Source organism: Harmonia axyridis, chromosome 3, assembly GCF_914767665.1.
Source record: "Harmonia axyridis chromosome 3, icHarAxyr1.1, whole genome shotgun sequence".
Lineage (NCBI taxonomy): Eukaryota > Metazoa > Arthropoda > Insecta > Coleoptera > Coccinellidae > Harmonia > Harmonia axyridis.
Genome location: NC_059503.1, coordinates 50270081 through 50284560, shown reverse-complemented (window position 1 = coordinate 50284560; position 14480 = coordinate 50270081). Strand labels below are relative to the sequence as shown.

The 14480-nt window shown below is 34.1% G+C and overlaps 1 protein-coding gene across 1 annotated transcript; it reads left to right on the top strand.

Moving 5' to 3' along the window:
* The first annotated feature begins 13271 nt into the window (after positions 1-13271).
* On the top strand, positions 13272-14075 carry LOC123675792. Its single transcript, XM_045611312.1, has 2 exons — positions 13272-13759; positions 13858-14075. The coding sequence occupies exons 1-2, from the start codon at positions 13283-13285 to the stop codon at positions 13909-13911; spliced, it is 531 nt and encodes a 176-aa protein (XP_045467268.1). The 5' UTR covers positions 13272-13282; the 3' UTR covers positions 13912-14075.
* The last annotated feature ends 405 nt before the right edge of the window (positions 14076-14480 follow it).

The following is a 14480-nucleotide window of genomic DNA, read 5'->3' as shown; positions in this document are numbered from 1 at the left end:
CAAATACTATTTTTCTAATCTTTAACATTCTGTGTGATTCGAATGCATGTATGAGATTCTAAGAAAAAATTAAAATTTTCTTGGTTAGGAATAACTTTCGATATACTTACACAATCTCCCAATCTATAATGATGACCCATCGATGCACATTGCTTATTTAAATGAACGTCTCTTTCAAAGTCGATACCTACAGAACAGATTATCAGTTGTTTCATAATTTGTATCACTAAAATTAGTGAGGCAATAATGAGTTATTGCTTCGAACAATATCATAATCTAAAGAAATTGTCTCATGGAGTATTCATAATCTATTCTATTTAAAAATATAATAATAATTTTTACTATGCAGTTGCTGCGCGCGGACATTGTTCCTTCACATCTCAACACAACTCATACCAATTAAACGATACCACAATAACACAAAAATTTCGAGCCCTTTTGTATATCGAATAAACAAGATCGGACCCAAATGCGAGAACGCCCCACTCTGTATATAATTGTTATGGTCAATCAACGTCTCCATTCTCTCAAAGTGGTTGACCGCAGACGAAAGGCATTGATTTCAGTATTATATATTTTATCTTATCTGTATTTAAACCTAAAAATAACACTTGGCTACTTATACAAGCCCGGTAAAAACGGCCGTCGTCATGAGAAATGCTCATTTCGAATTGTCTGTACCCAGATCGAAAATGAAATATTTAAACTATTTGCATTATATGCAGGTGATGTATGTAAGGAAGGAAAACGACTTCATGATTTGATTCTTATATGAAAATTAGAAGGAGTAGTTCAATTATTTTTCGAAATCAGCCTCATTTCCAAGATACATTCCGTACAGCTCTAATAGTGTGTTGGCGAGTTTATGGTTATTGATATTTGTAACTGCTCTGAATAAACATCGAATACAATTACTCTACATAATGTTCGAAATTATTTTTGTGAAGATGATATTTCAGACATATAATCACACTTTGGAAAAGAATATCGAAAGAGTAGAGTAGATACTTTTTTTGAAATAAATCGATGCTTACGAGTATATCTGACCACTTTCAATACAGACACACGAAATCTTAGAATATTTCATGCTATGTTGCACTAACTCATTGATATGAAATGAGAAGAAGAATTTTTTCGAATGACCAACAATTTTTCATTCTCATACGATTTTGATGGAACAAAGCGTAGATGTTGTTTGTTGTTGTGAAATAGATAAATTAATCACTTTATTTCCATATACAGTTGATACTCCTTCTAATTTTCATACAAGAATCAAATCATGAAGTCATTTTCCTTCCTTACATACATCACCTTCATATAATGTAAATAGCTTAAATATATGATTTACGAGCTGCGTACAGAAAATTCCAAAAGAGTATTTCTCATGACGACGCCCGTATTTACTGGGCTTGTATAAGTAGCCAAGTGTTACTTTCAGGTCCATATACAGAAAAGATGAAATATCTAAGGCCGAAAATAAAAGGCAACTATTTCTATATGAAATAGTTGCCTTTTATTTTCGGCCTACCACATTGAGGGACTGGAGACGTTGATTGACCATAACAATTATATACAGAGTGGGGCGTTCTCGCATGTCGAGTTCGATCTTGATTATTCGATATAAAAAGGGCGCGAAATGTTCGTGTTATTATAGCATCGTTTAATTGGTATAAGTCGTGTTGAGAAGTGAAGGAACAATGTCCGCGCGCAGCAACTGCATAGTAAAAATTGCGACAATTCAATTCAATTCAATTCAATTCAATTCAATTCAATTTATTCACCATAAAATGTTACAAACAATTAACACCACATACACTCGTACAACGAGTCTTCATCTTCAACCTAACCATACAAAAAAAAAAAAAAACAAATCAAACGAGTGTATCATCGGTAAAATGACCCACACTAGAAATGAAAGAAATCATGTCTGTGTCGTGAATCATTCACCACATAATATAATACAGATGCATAAATCTGAATGGAGCAGATGAGGAGCCCGGAAACCGCCCCAGACAGCCAGGCGAAAAAGCGCCCCGCCATTAGACTACACGTAAAAGATCAGTAGTAGGAAGTTTGAGAAAGACCTTCTTTAATTGAATTCTATGGTTTCATGATATCTAAAAATGTATTATAGTTCTTTTGGATGTATTTTTTGGTTTGTATACTAAACTGTCGTTTATTATTAATCAATGATTTTATATTAATAGGAAGTTTGTCGTAAAACTTAGGTGCAAAGTATGTTACTATTCGTTGAGTGTGTGACTTAATGTACAGATGGGTTCGCAATAAAACTGATCTGGTGGTGTGGTGCGCAGGTATCTTTGGTAAAAGATGCTGTATCTTAGGGAGGTAATTTATGCAAGCATGAATATATAGAGCCTTAAGTGGCAGCACCTCAGCTATCTTATACAATCTGTCAGTTGGAAATGTTCGGTTTTTCTTATGTATTATTTTCAGTATGAATTTTTGAGTGATCAAGATGTTTTGTAAAGAATTATTGAACCCTCCTCCCCAAATAACTAAACAATATCTCAGAATTGACTCTACTAATGACATATAGACCATCTTTAATAGTTTTTTATCGAGAATATCTCTAAGTTGATATAGTCTATAGACTAAATATCTCATTTTTTTATTGATATAGTTACAATGAACATTCCATCTCAGATGTTTGTCTAAGATAATACCCAAATATTTAATGTTATCGACATTTTGTATAGGTTCGCATGAACAGTTAGAATTAGAACAATCTTCGCCATGAATTTTCAAGATTGTGTTTTGTGGTCTGTCAACAGCCGAGATTGAGAAAGTAATATATTTAGTTTTTAGAATATTTATACTAAGGAGGTTGTAGTTGAGCCAGCTATACAAATTTCTAATACCATCTTCTGCCTTTCCAAACACTTCTTGCCAAGTGGATCCTGCGAATGTCAGAACAGTATCATCAGCGTAAGCAATTATTTTACCATTTGTTAAAATCGATCCAATATCGTTAATGTAGATAAGAAAGAGTGTAGGCCCAAGTACAGTACCCTGTGGGATACCTATTGTGGAGTTTCTAACCTGACTATAAGTATTTTCAATTTTGACTCGTTGTGTCCTATTCGATAAATAATTTTTAAAAAGTAGATTTGCACTTCCCCTTATACCCATATATTCCATTTTTTCTAATAATTTGTCATGAGGAACAGTATCGAAAGCCTTAGCTAAGTCGATAAAAACTGACAGATTTTTTTTATTTGCGTTCAAGTTGGTGTTTATCTCATTCGTTAGGTTAAATATAGCGTCCTCCGTGCTTAAATTTGGTCTAAATCCATATTGATTTTTATAAATTGTATTATTCGTTTCTAGAAAGTTCATAACACGGTTTTTCAAACATTTTTCGAATATCTTGGCAAAATTATTGATAAGCGCAATGGGCCTATAGTTTTGTAGAATTTGTTTATCGCCGGTCTTGTGAACAGGTACAATGCTAGATGATTTCCAGTCCTGAGGAATTTCATTTTTCTCAAATATAAGATTAATCATATATTTGAGCGGGTCTATTAAATAGGTATGTATATATTTTATGAGCTTAACGTCAATTCCGTCATCCCCAGGCGATGAATCATTCTTCAAAGTAGATATTAATTCGATAAGTTCTTGTGAGTTTACTGGTGTAAGGAAAAGCGTCTTCTGATTAGTTATGTTATTTTTGTATGTTTTTTTAGTTTTCTTAATTTCATTCTGCATTTCAACACCTATAGTGGAAAAGTAATTATTGAAAGAGTCGGCAATGTCAGTTGAATGGGTCAAAATTTCATTTTTTTCGTTGATAATGCATTCAGTTTTGCTTTGTGATTTTGTTACATTGACCGCCTCATTCATTATTTGCCAAATTTTCTTAGAGTCATTTTTTGCTAATTTAATTTTGTTAGAGTAATAATTATTTTTAGTAAGTCTTAGTAATTTATTAAGAAAATTTCTGTAATTTATATATTGAAGTTTCATTTCGTTTGAGTAATTTTTATTTAAGTCTAATTTCATCCTATCTCTCTTACGAATACTGTTTATTAATCCAGGAGTAATCCATGGTTTTAGTTTTTTATTTTTATTATTTAAACGTGTTATTCTTCTACAAGAGCTCAAATGATTCATTAAAGTGAACTTGAATATCTGATAACATTCCTCAACATTATTTCTTTCATATACTTTTAGCCAATTTTCTTCCTTCAGCAAAGTTAATAATTTTTTGACATCGGTTTTCACAAATTCTTTTGTTTTCATTTCATTTTTTATTTTTCCCTTAAAATCGAGTTCCAAGCCTACAGGATAATGATCTGTCATTGAGCATTTAAAAATAACAGGATTAATACTAAAATTTTTTTTAATATTCATCTGCGTTCTGACAAATATATGATCAATTAAGGTTGATGTAGTTTCTGTCACTCTAGTAGGCTTGTTTATATAAGAAATAAAACCACACGATCCCAAAATATTCATATAGAGACTTGACATTTTATCGTTTCCATTCAAAATATCAATGTTTATGTCTCCTACAATTATCTCAACACTATTCCTCTTTAGTTCACTTAAATATTTTTCCATTTCTTCCATGAATACACCCAAATTAGTTGAAGGAGGTCTGTAAATAGCTGTTATCCCAAGAGCAAGTTCATTTATTATAATTTCTACACGAACAGGAGTTGTTTGATTCAGTTGTGTATAGTTAACTCTTGGATTCAAATTCTTTCGAACATAAACTATTGTTCCATCATTCTTATTGAATACAGAATTATTATAATATATTTCATAGCCATTTATTGAAAATAGTTCAATGTTAGTAAGGTTGAAAGTTTCTGAGAGTACAATTATATCTATTTTTTCTAAATTTATTTTGTCCAGACAAACTAATAATTCATTGAAATTTTTTTGAATGCTTCTTATGTTGAAATGTATTATACCTAGACGCGACATGCCCCCAACGAAGCCCCCCCCGGCCCCGATCTCCCCAGTCATAGTGGTCCCCGGGACCTCATCAAGCTCCAGTGTCTCTAATATGTTCATTAGACAGGGGAAACAAATAAATACCCCTCACATGCTCTCTGATGAAGCTAACATTTTGAAAAACTCAAAAAAGTGCTCATAATTATAAATAATCTATATTATGTTCTAAAGTAATTAACAACCATCGTTAACCTAAAGAATAAAAAATCAACAAAAGAATTCAATACATATGAAGGCCAAAAAAAAAAAAAAAAATTTTCAACATTTCAGAACGTAAACTATTTATGGAGATAATTATTTTTGTGAGGTTACAATTTTCCTCTTCACTCCATTTTCGGTTTTAACATAAATGTTTCCATTACGCGTGAATACTTGTTTTTTGTCCTCACTTTTTTGTCGTAGTGAGCGATATAACTCTAGACGTCTCTTTGTTAGATCTTCAGCGATTCCAATTTTCGTTCCGTTCAAACGTCCGCAATTTTTCAGTATTGTTAATTTTGTTTGATACCGTTCAAATCGAATAATCACTGGACGTGAATTTTTTCCTTTTACACCCACTCTATAGCATTTCACAATATCAGATTTGTTAACTTTTACCTTCATGTTTTCGTTGAATATTTCAAGTAAATTTTCCATTAAGTTTTCTTCTTGCATTTCCATCAGATTGTAAACACATACATTGTTGACTTTCTCTGCTTGCATAAGGTTATCCATCCTCATATTGATCGACTCAATTTTATCCGTGTTATCGTTGACTGCAGATTGTAAAATATCAAGTTTTTCGTTGATCTTGATAAGAAGTTTGTTTATGAATTTATCGTCACTGAAGAATTCTACAATGGATTCCTTGATTGCTACTTTAATATCTGTGTTAGTTTTAGGGCCCATTTTTATATTATATATTAAAATATTTATATCATATAAAATACAATTAACACTTTGAAATTTTGTGACTCGTTGGCACTTGGATAATCTCTATTTTTCTAGTTATCAGGAGCGATGTGATCACGTACTACATCATGCGCATCTCGACAGTGAATAACAGGACAGGAATGGGTATTATTATTATTATTACATTTTTTTATAGAATAGAAACAATGACAATTTCATTAGTTCATGATATTGTTTGAAGCAATAACTTATCATTTTCTCACTAATTTTAGTGATACAAATTATGAATCAACTGAAATCTATTCTGCAGGTATCGACATTGAAAGAGAGGTTCATTGAAATAAGCAATGTGCACCGATGATCTAATATTGAAATCGTTGCCTTTCATCTGCGGTCAACCACATTGAGGGAATGGAGACGTTGATTGACCATAACAATGATATACAGAGTGGGGCGTTCTCGTATTTGGGTCCGATCTTGTTTATTCGATATACAAAAGGGCTCGAAATTTTCGTGTTATTGTGGTATCGTTTAATTGGTATGAGTTGTGTTGAGATATGGAGGAACAATGTCCGGGCGCAGCAACTGCATAGTAAAAATTGCGACAGGTATTATTATTATATTTTTAAATAGAATAGATTATGAATACTCCATGAGACAATTTCTTTAGACTATGATATTGTTCGAAGCAATAACTCATTATTGCCTCACTAATTTTAGTGATACAAATTATGAAACAACTGATAATCTGTTCTGTAGGTATCGACTTTGAAAGAGAGGTTCATTTAAATAAGCAATGTGCATCGATGGGTCATCATCACAGATTGGAAGATAGTGTTAATATATTTAAAGTTATTCCTAGCCAAGAGTATTTTAATTTTTCCCTAGGACCCCATACATGCATTTCTAATTCGAATTACACAGAATGTTAAAGATGAGAAAAATAGTTCTTGCGCGCTCGTTTTTCGAGGAAAGTTTTCGTTTTCGCATAATAAGCCGAAAATTATCTGAAACAATAGAGTTTCGACTCCCGGATGAAAAATCATAGGTCAAATTCTTTGTCTGTGCTTCCGTCTGTATGCCTATTTGTCTGTATGTATGTCATTCCATCCGTATGTCTGTTAACATGATATATAAATTTCTCATCAAACTATATAAAAAGCCTCTCAATTTATTATTGCCAGGTATTTTCTCTTCATAATTTTTCAACTGATGAATGGTGCTCTTCAAATGTGATCAAAGGGACAAATCTAACGATGTTAAATTCATAGATCTTGGTGCCCACCGACAATTCACATTATCTGAAGTCCACAGATTTTAATATGATATTTGACATGTGAAAGTAAAACTTTCGATAATTTTTGAAGTTTGATGAATAATTAATATTAAGTGTTTTATATGTTTCAGACGGAAAAAAATCAATTAGCATAGAAATTTTTCAGATTTACATCTGAAAAAACACACGATTGTATTATGATTTCAAAACTTAATTGCAACGAAAAATAAATGATGACTATTTTGAGCAGTTCAATAGTTAATTTCTGTTTTATATCTGAGGCCAAATATGATTTGTTCCTCACAAACAGAGTGTACCGGGTGGGCAAATTTCGATGTTTTAGCACTACAACTTTTAAACCTGAGGTGATAGACAAAATCTGATACCCTATACTCGGTCTCTTTTTCTGAGAAAATAGCAAGAGTTGTATTCATTTTTGGCCACCTGCTTTTATTTTCGAGTTATAAACGAAAATTGGAAAAATGGCGATATCGAAAAACTTTTATATTTCTGCTAATACTGATGCTAGAGCTCCGAAATTAAAACATTATACAGGCACTTTTTTACGTAGAATCCAGTTATGTTTTTTCAAAGGGGAACACTAAATTTATGTGTCATTTCTTGAAAGCTTAATTTTTCCTGATTTCAAAAATATATAACATTGTGTGGTTTGAATCAAAATAAATAACAGAAAATGGTCAAAAATCTTTTTTTAACTAAGAGTCTCAATATTTAACTTTAATTTTGGGTCGAAGCTTCGTAATTAATGACCCTTTTGAAAAAATAAGACCGCTACTGGATTTTACGTGAAAAAGTGCCTCGATAATGTTTCAATTTCAGAGCTCTATCTTCAGTATTTTCCCAATTTTCGCTTATAACTCGAAAACAAAAGAAGGTGGCCAAAAATGAATACTACTCTTGTTACTTTCTCAGAAAAAGAGACCGAGAATCGGTATGAGATTTTGACTATGTCTAATGGTTTAAAAGTTGTAGTGCTAAAACATCGAAATTTGTCCACCATGTACACCTATTGAAGTAGGCAGGAATATTAAATGTTTTATATAGGTTCTGTTTGAAATAATGGCAGTGAAAGCCCAGAATGTTTCAAAAAAAATCTAATATTTGATACTTATATTCCAAGGTTCTTCAACTGACGTGGTCACTTAAAGTGAAGAAGTAAAACAGAAACGTCATATATAGCCAGGAGAGGAGAAGAATTTAGTACTTCAAACACTTTGAGAATCATGTAAGGAATAAGAAGCCTCCCAGAAAACATAAATGTATGGAATTCATTTCCACGCATTCACCAAGTTTCAAGAATGATGACTAAGTTAGAATTTAAATCCTAGTATATATAGAATTCCAGCAAAATAGATTGTTAATAAAAATATTTCATTGAGACTGAAAAGTATTAATTATATTTTCAATGAGTTTTTTAATCAAGTACCCGATCACAATATCTATTTCACTCACATATTCTAATTTTTCCAGATGATTTCAGTTCTGAGACAAATTCTAAGAATGTTTATCGTATTCAATTCAGTTGTTACTAAGAAGTATTAGTATTAAACTTATTATAAATTAACAAAATCATAATATCTATTTTGCCATCCTTGATGTTTTCTCGCTATAATGGTCGATCAAATACAACTCATCTCACAAAAGTTTCGCTGTGCTCTCATCAAACACAAGAACTCATAACCAAAATTTCAGATAACTTATTTCATCACCTAACTCCAGATTCAGACATAATATAATCGTGATTGGCGGATATATTGTCAGATATCGATATTTTCTGAATTCAATTACAATCGTTTGAGATCATTTCTACTCGATATTCGAAAATTACGGACATTCTAACAAATTTTCATTCATTCAAAGTAACAGTTGAGATTATTCAATAAACATATTTCATGAAATAGCTGAACCATGCGAAAAATGCAATATTATCTTGATTTGTTCAGTTCTCAACGCCACTTATACAATTATTACAAAATGGTATATCGAATAGACGCGATAAGACCCTGTGATCTGACAACACCGCTGGGATCGACAAGGTGGGCTGTACATGTCAGTCGAGTATATGTGGGAATGAAAAGTCGGCGGAACGTGACGGGTCTCAAAAAGAGAACAGAATATATAACTTTCTTGAATGAAAAAAAAATTTTCCCCTCTATGGATGCCTAAGGAGTTATATTTTCAAACAGCTGATTTTTCACATATACACTCCAAGAAAACACTCGGATCACATGGGTCTGAGGTTGCCTGCCAAGTATAACGGGACTGAATACGTCTGTTGGATAAATATATATATATATATATATATATATATATATATATATATATATATATATATATATATATATATATATATATAAATATATATATATATATATATATATATATATATATATATATATATATATATATATATATATATATATAAATATATATATATATATATATATATATATATATATATATATAAATATATATATATATATATATATATATATATATATATATATATATATATATATATATATATATATATATATATATATATATATATATATATATGTATATATATATATATATATATATATATATATATATATATATATATATATATATATATATATATATATATATATATATATATATATATATATATATATTTATCCAACAGACGTATTCAGTCCCGTTATACTTGGCAGGCAACCTCAGACCCATGTGATCCGAGTGTTTTCTTGGAGTGTATATGTGAAAAATCAGCTGTTTGAAAATATAACTCCTTAGGCCAAGTATAACGGGACTGAATACGTCTGTTGGATAAATATATATATATATATATATATATATATATATATATATATATATATATATATATAATTCGTAAGAAAATTATTGATCGCAATATATCTAATAGATGAGAATGTTAGGATGTTTCGATCTAGGAAATTCAGTGATACACTTTTATATCATCCAAGCTTTCGGTAAGACTTCTTACCTTTCTCAAGGATCTGCAATATATATATATTGCAGATCCTTGAGAAAGGTAAGAAGTCTTACCGAAAGCTTGGATGATATAAAAGTGTATCACTGAATTTCCTAGATCGAAACATCCTAACATTCTCATCTATTATATATATATAGATATATATATATATTTATTTTTTTTTTTTTTTTTAATCCACCGATAGACGGGTCGGTTCGCTGGGAGCACCGGTCTACTCTGCAGACAAGGTGTCCTCAGGAGCTGGTAAGGAACTTCCGGACTGCTCGGGTTGTGGCCAGTACAACCTCCTTCTGAGCTCGACTAATGAGGCTAGAATCTAACTTCAAACGTCTAGTATTTTCTATCATGTGCTGTTCGACCAAGCCATTCACTGATATAATCAGAGGGAGTATTGATGTTTTCTTCAGACCATATATTTCCTTCACTTCAAATGCGAGGTCATGATACTTAGTAAGCTTCTCACTGTAGGATCTTCCAATATTCTCATCCGCAGGCACTGCTACATCGATAATCTGTACACTCTTCTCGATCTTATTGAAGAGCACTAGATCTGGCCTATTATGCGGTATTGCCCTATCTGTTATTATCGTTGTGTCCCAGTAGAGTTTGTATTCTTCGTTCTCCAGCACGCTTCTGGGCTCATACTCATAAACACTTCGACTATCCAGTGACAATCCGGTTTCTCGAGCTATCTCCATGTGGTATATTTTTGCAACGGCGTTATGGCGCTCCATGTACTCCCTAGGGGCCAGAATTGGACACGATGATGTTATGTGCTGTATGGTTTCTAAGGATTTGGAGCACCTTCTGCATAAGTCGGTAAGTATGTCTTGACCAGTTATATGTTTGATATAGGCTCGAGTAGGCACCACCTGATCCTGTATAGCTACTAATCTTCCCTCGGTCTCCGGAAACAGATATCCAGCTGTCAGGTAAGTGAGAGATTCAGTTTTCAGGATATTATCTGAGTTCAAATTTCCAGGGTATCTTCCATGGAGTGCTCTTCCATGCCACTCCTCCGAGAGCTGCTCAATGGACGTTTCCTCTAGGTGGATTGAGGGTTTTGCTAGTCGTAGAGCCGTGGACTCATCAGCCTGGCACAACGCTCTGAAGAATGGTGAGTTTTTTGACTGAAAGTACTTTCTCATATCTAACACCATCTTATTATGTGTCATAAGTAAATTTTGTAGTCCTCTTCCTCCCTCGTGTCTCTTCAGGTACAGTCTATTCACTGACGAATGGGGGTGATGTACCCCGTATCTTGTCAACATATTTCTAGTCTGTATATCCACCGCCCTGAGCTCCGCAGCCGTCCACCGAACAATCCCAAAAGAGTAGCTAATACAAGGCAGGGCCCACGTGTTAATCGACGTGAACAAGGCTTTAGAATTAAGTTTGGCTTTCAAGATGTTCCTCAGCCTACCGAAATACTTCTCCTTAAAGGAATTCTTCGCCTCGACAGTTTTTATATCTAGGGCTTGCTGACTTCCTAAGTATTTGTACGATTCTTCCGGTTTCAGGTATGGTATTCTAGAGTCATCCCATAGCTCGATATGTTCGCCATCCACAATCTTACCTCTTTTTACATTCACAATCGCGCATTTATCGAGGCCCATCTCCATTCCTATTGCTGTACTGAATGAAGAAACTATCTCCAGGAGTCTTCGCATTTGTTCTTCGTTGGCCGCGAACAGTTTCAGGTCATCCATGTAAAGCTGGTGGTTGAGTTTGATTTTTCTTATTTTGTCGATGAGATAACCATATGAACTGTTGTTGAGCAGCCGACTTAGAAGGTTCAAGGCCAGGCAAAACCACAGTGGGCTCAGCGTATCCCCCTGGAAGATGCCTCGCTTGATTTTTATTATCTTCGATCTCTTATTACCGTTTTTGCTTTTTATCAGTAACGTGGTCCTCCATGACTTCATCAGATATTCTAACAGACGAACAATAGGCTCTGATATTCCACTGAGTCTTAGTACCCTTATAAGCCAGGAGTGCGGCACCGAATCGAAAGCCTTCCTATAATCTATCCATGATATTGAGATGTTCCTCTGCTTACTCTTCACTTGCTTCGCGATTATCTGATCAACAATGAGGAGTTCCTTACAGCCTTTTGTGTCCCTACCACAGCCTCCCTGCTCACGGGCCAATATGTGGTGTTTTTTTAAATGCCTCGAGATGTACCTGGTCAAGGTTCCGGTAAGTATTTTATAGATTGTGGGTAAGCATGTTATCGGTCGGTATTTTTTTGGATCAGATGTTGTATTACCTTTCGGTATCATAATTGTAGTACCGAGGGTAAGGAACTCCGGGATTACCGATGGGTCCTCCATCGCTTTCTGGAACAATGCCGCCATCGCTCGATGTGTGTTGGTAAAATGTTTCCACCAGTAATTATGAACTCCATCGGGTCCCGGGGCCGCCCAGTTATTGGTTCTTTTCAGTACCTCTTCCACATCCTGTTTTGTTATAGTTATGTTGTCCATAACGTATTTTGAGCTCTCATCTTCAGCCTCCCTGATCCAGTGGGCGCCATCGTCATGCTGTTTTTCCCTGCCCCATATTGTTTCCCAGTATTCGTAAAATTTTTCTGGTTCTGGAGGATCCTCTTCTGTTTTCTCAGGGCTTTCAAGATTCCGGAAGAATTGTTTTTGGTTCTTATAGTACATTTGGTTGTTTTGATATCTTTTAATTCTTTCATTGGATTCGCGAGTCTACACCCACGGTGTTTGCATCGTTCTTTGGTGGCTACCAATTGAATGTACCTAATTACGAAATAAGTGGTTATCAACGAGTGTGCTATAATAGTATACGTAAGTGATACTCACTTTGAGTTACTTATCAAAAATTTGAGAGACTTTTTCTACCCCGACTTCGTTTGTAAACAAACGAGTTTTTTCCCACTTTATTCTGTCAGCATATACACACGGCTGATAGTATAAACGGATTATTCACTGCCTATTAATAGGCAACCAATAATACATTATGATGTATATAAAACTACATATACGCTGATAGTTAACACCTAAATACAAACTTCAAACCGAACACTCTTGAGTACAAGGGTGTTAAGCATGGCATCCATAAACCCTACTGAACACAATACAACAATGTCGAAAAACACTGAACATACAATGAGCTCCCAATCCTACGTAACTGCTGCTAAAACAATTCCAAAAATCAATTTTCCTAAAAGAGAACAAGCTATAGTGCTACATGCGGAGGACAACCTGAAACTATTCGACTACGTCCAGGCTATAGGTAACATTATCCAACCGAAAAATATCTGTTTCGCTTCCAGAATATCTAACAACAGGATCTGCGTATACCTAGCCAATATAGAACTAGTAGACCAACTTATCAAAACCCACCCAACTGTGACTATAGGTGACACAAATTTGAATGTAAGAAGGCTAGTTTCACCAACAAAGAGGATTGTGATTTCGAATATTTCACCATGCATCCCACACGATCTCGTAACAGAAGTCTTAACTGACATCGGACTACAATTGGCTTCCCCCGTTTCATTCTTGAAAGCTGGTATACCTGGAGATGAGTACTCCCATATACTCAGTTTCCGAAGACAAGTATATATTTTCCCCCCTAACGAGAATTACGAACTACAAACATCCACCTTAGTCCAATACGACGGTAATGAATATAGGATTTTCCTTTCAACAGACAAAATGGAGTGCTTTATTTGCCGCCAAACTGGCCACGTAGCATCAACCTGCCCTAACCCTCAAACAGTTCAAGTACATAACACCCAACCACAAACACAAGCCCCAACAAACTATGTTCAAGCTCATCATCCGTCCTCTACGATACCACAAGCGGGTGAGATTCCTGCTCCCAAGAGAGGACTCTCAGAGATCCTGTCATCTAGTGATCAAACCAGTCAACAAGAACCTACTACCGGGTCTGACCCTGTAAGTGAGAATTACATGCCGCCCCCACAAACTCCAACGAAAAGGATTCCCGATAACAAAAGAGTCAGGAAGAAGCGCAAAATAGAGGTACCTGAGGACCACGCCCTGAGCGACTCCACCAAAACTGCAATTTCAACTGCTTATCAAGAAAACCCAGAATCCTTCCATATACCCTATGATAACCTAATTGCGTTTCTAGAAAATTCTTATGGAAGCTCTTCACCCTATAACGAAGCTGAAAAATTCACAACGAATGTAAAAGCACTACTACAGGACCTACATAATATTTACCCATACGTAGAAAGAGCAAGCAAAAACAGAATCACCAGAATTTCAAAGAAAATCAAAGAAAAACTTAAGGATGAAGAGATTGAAGTTG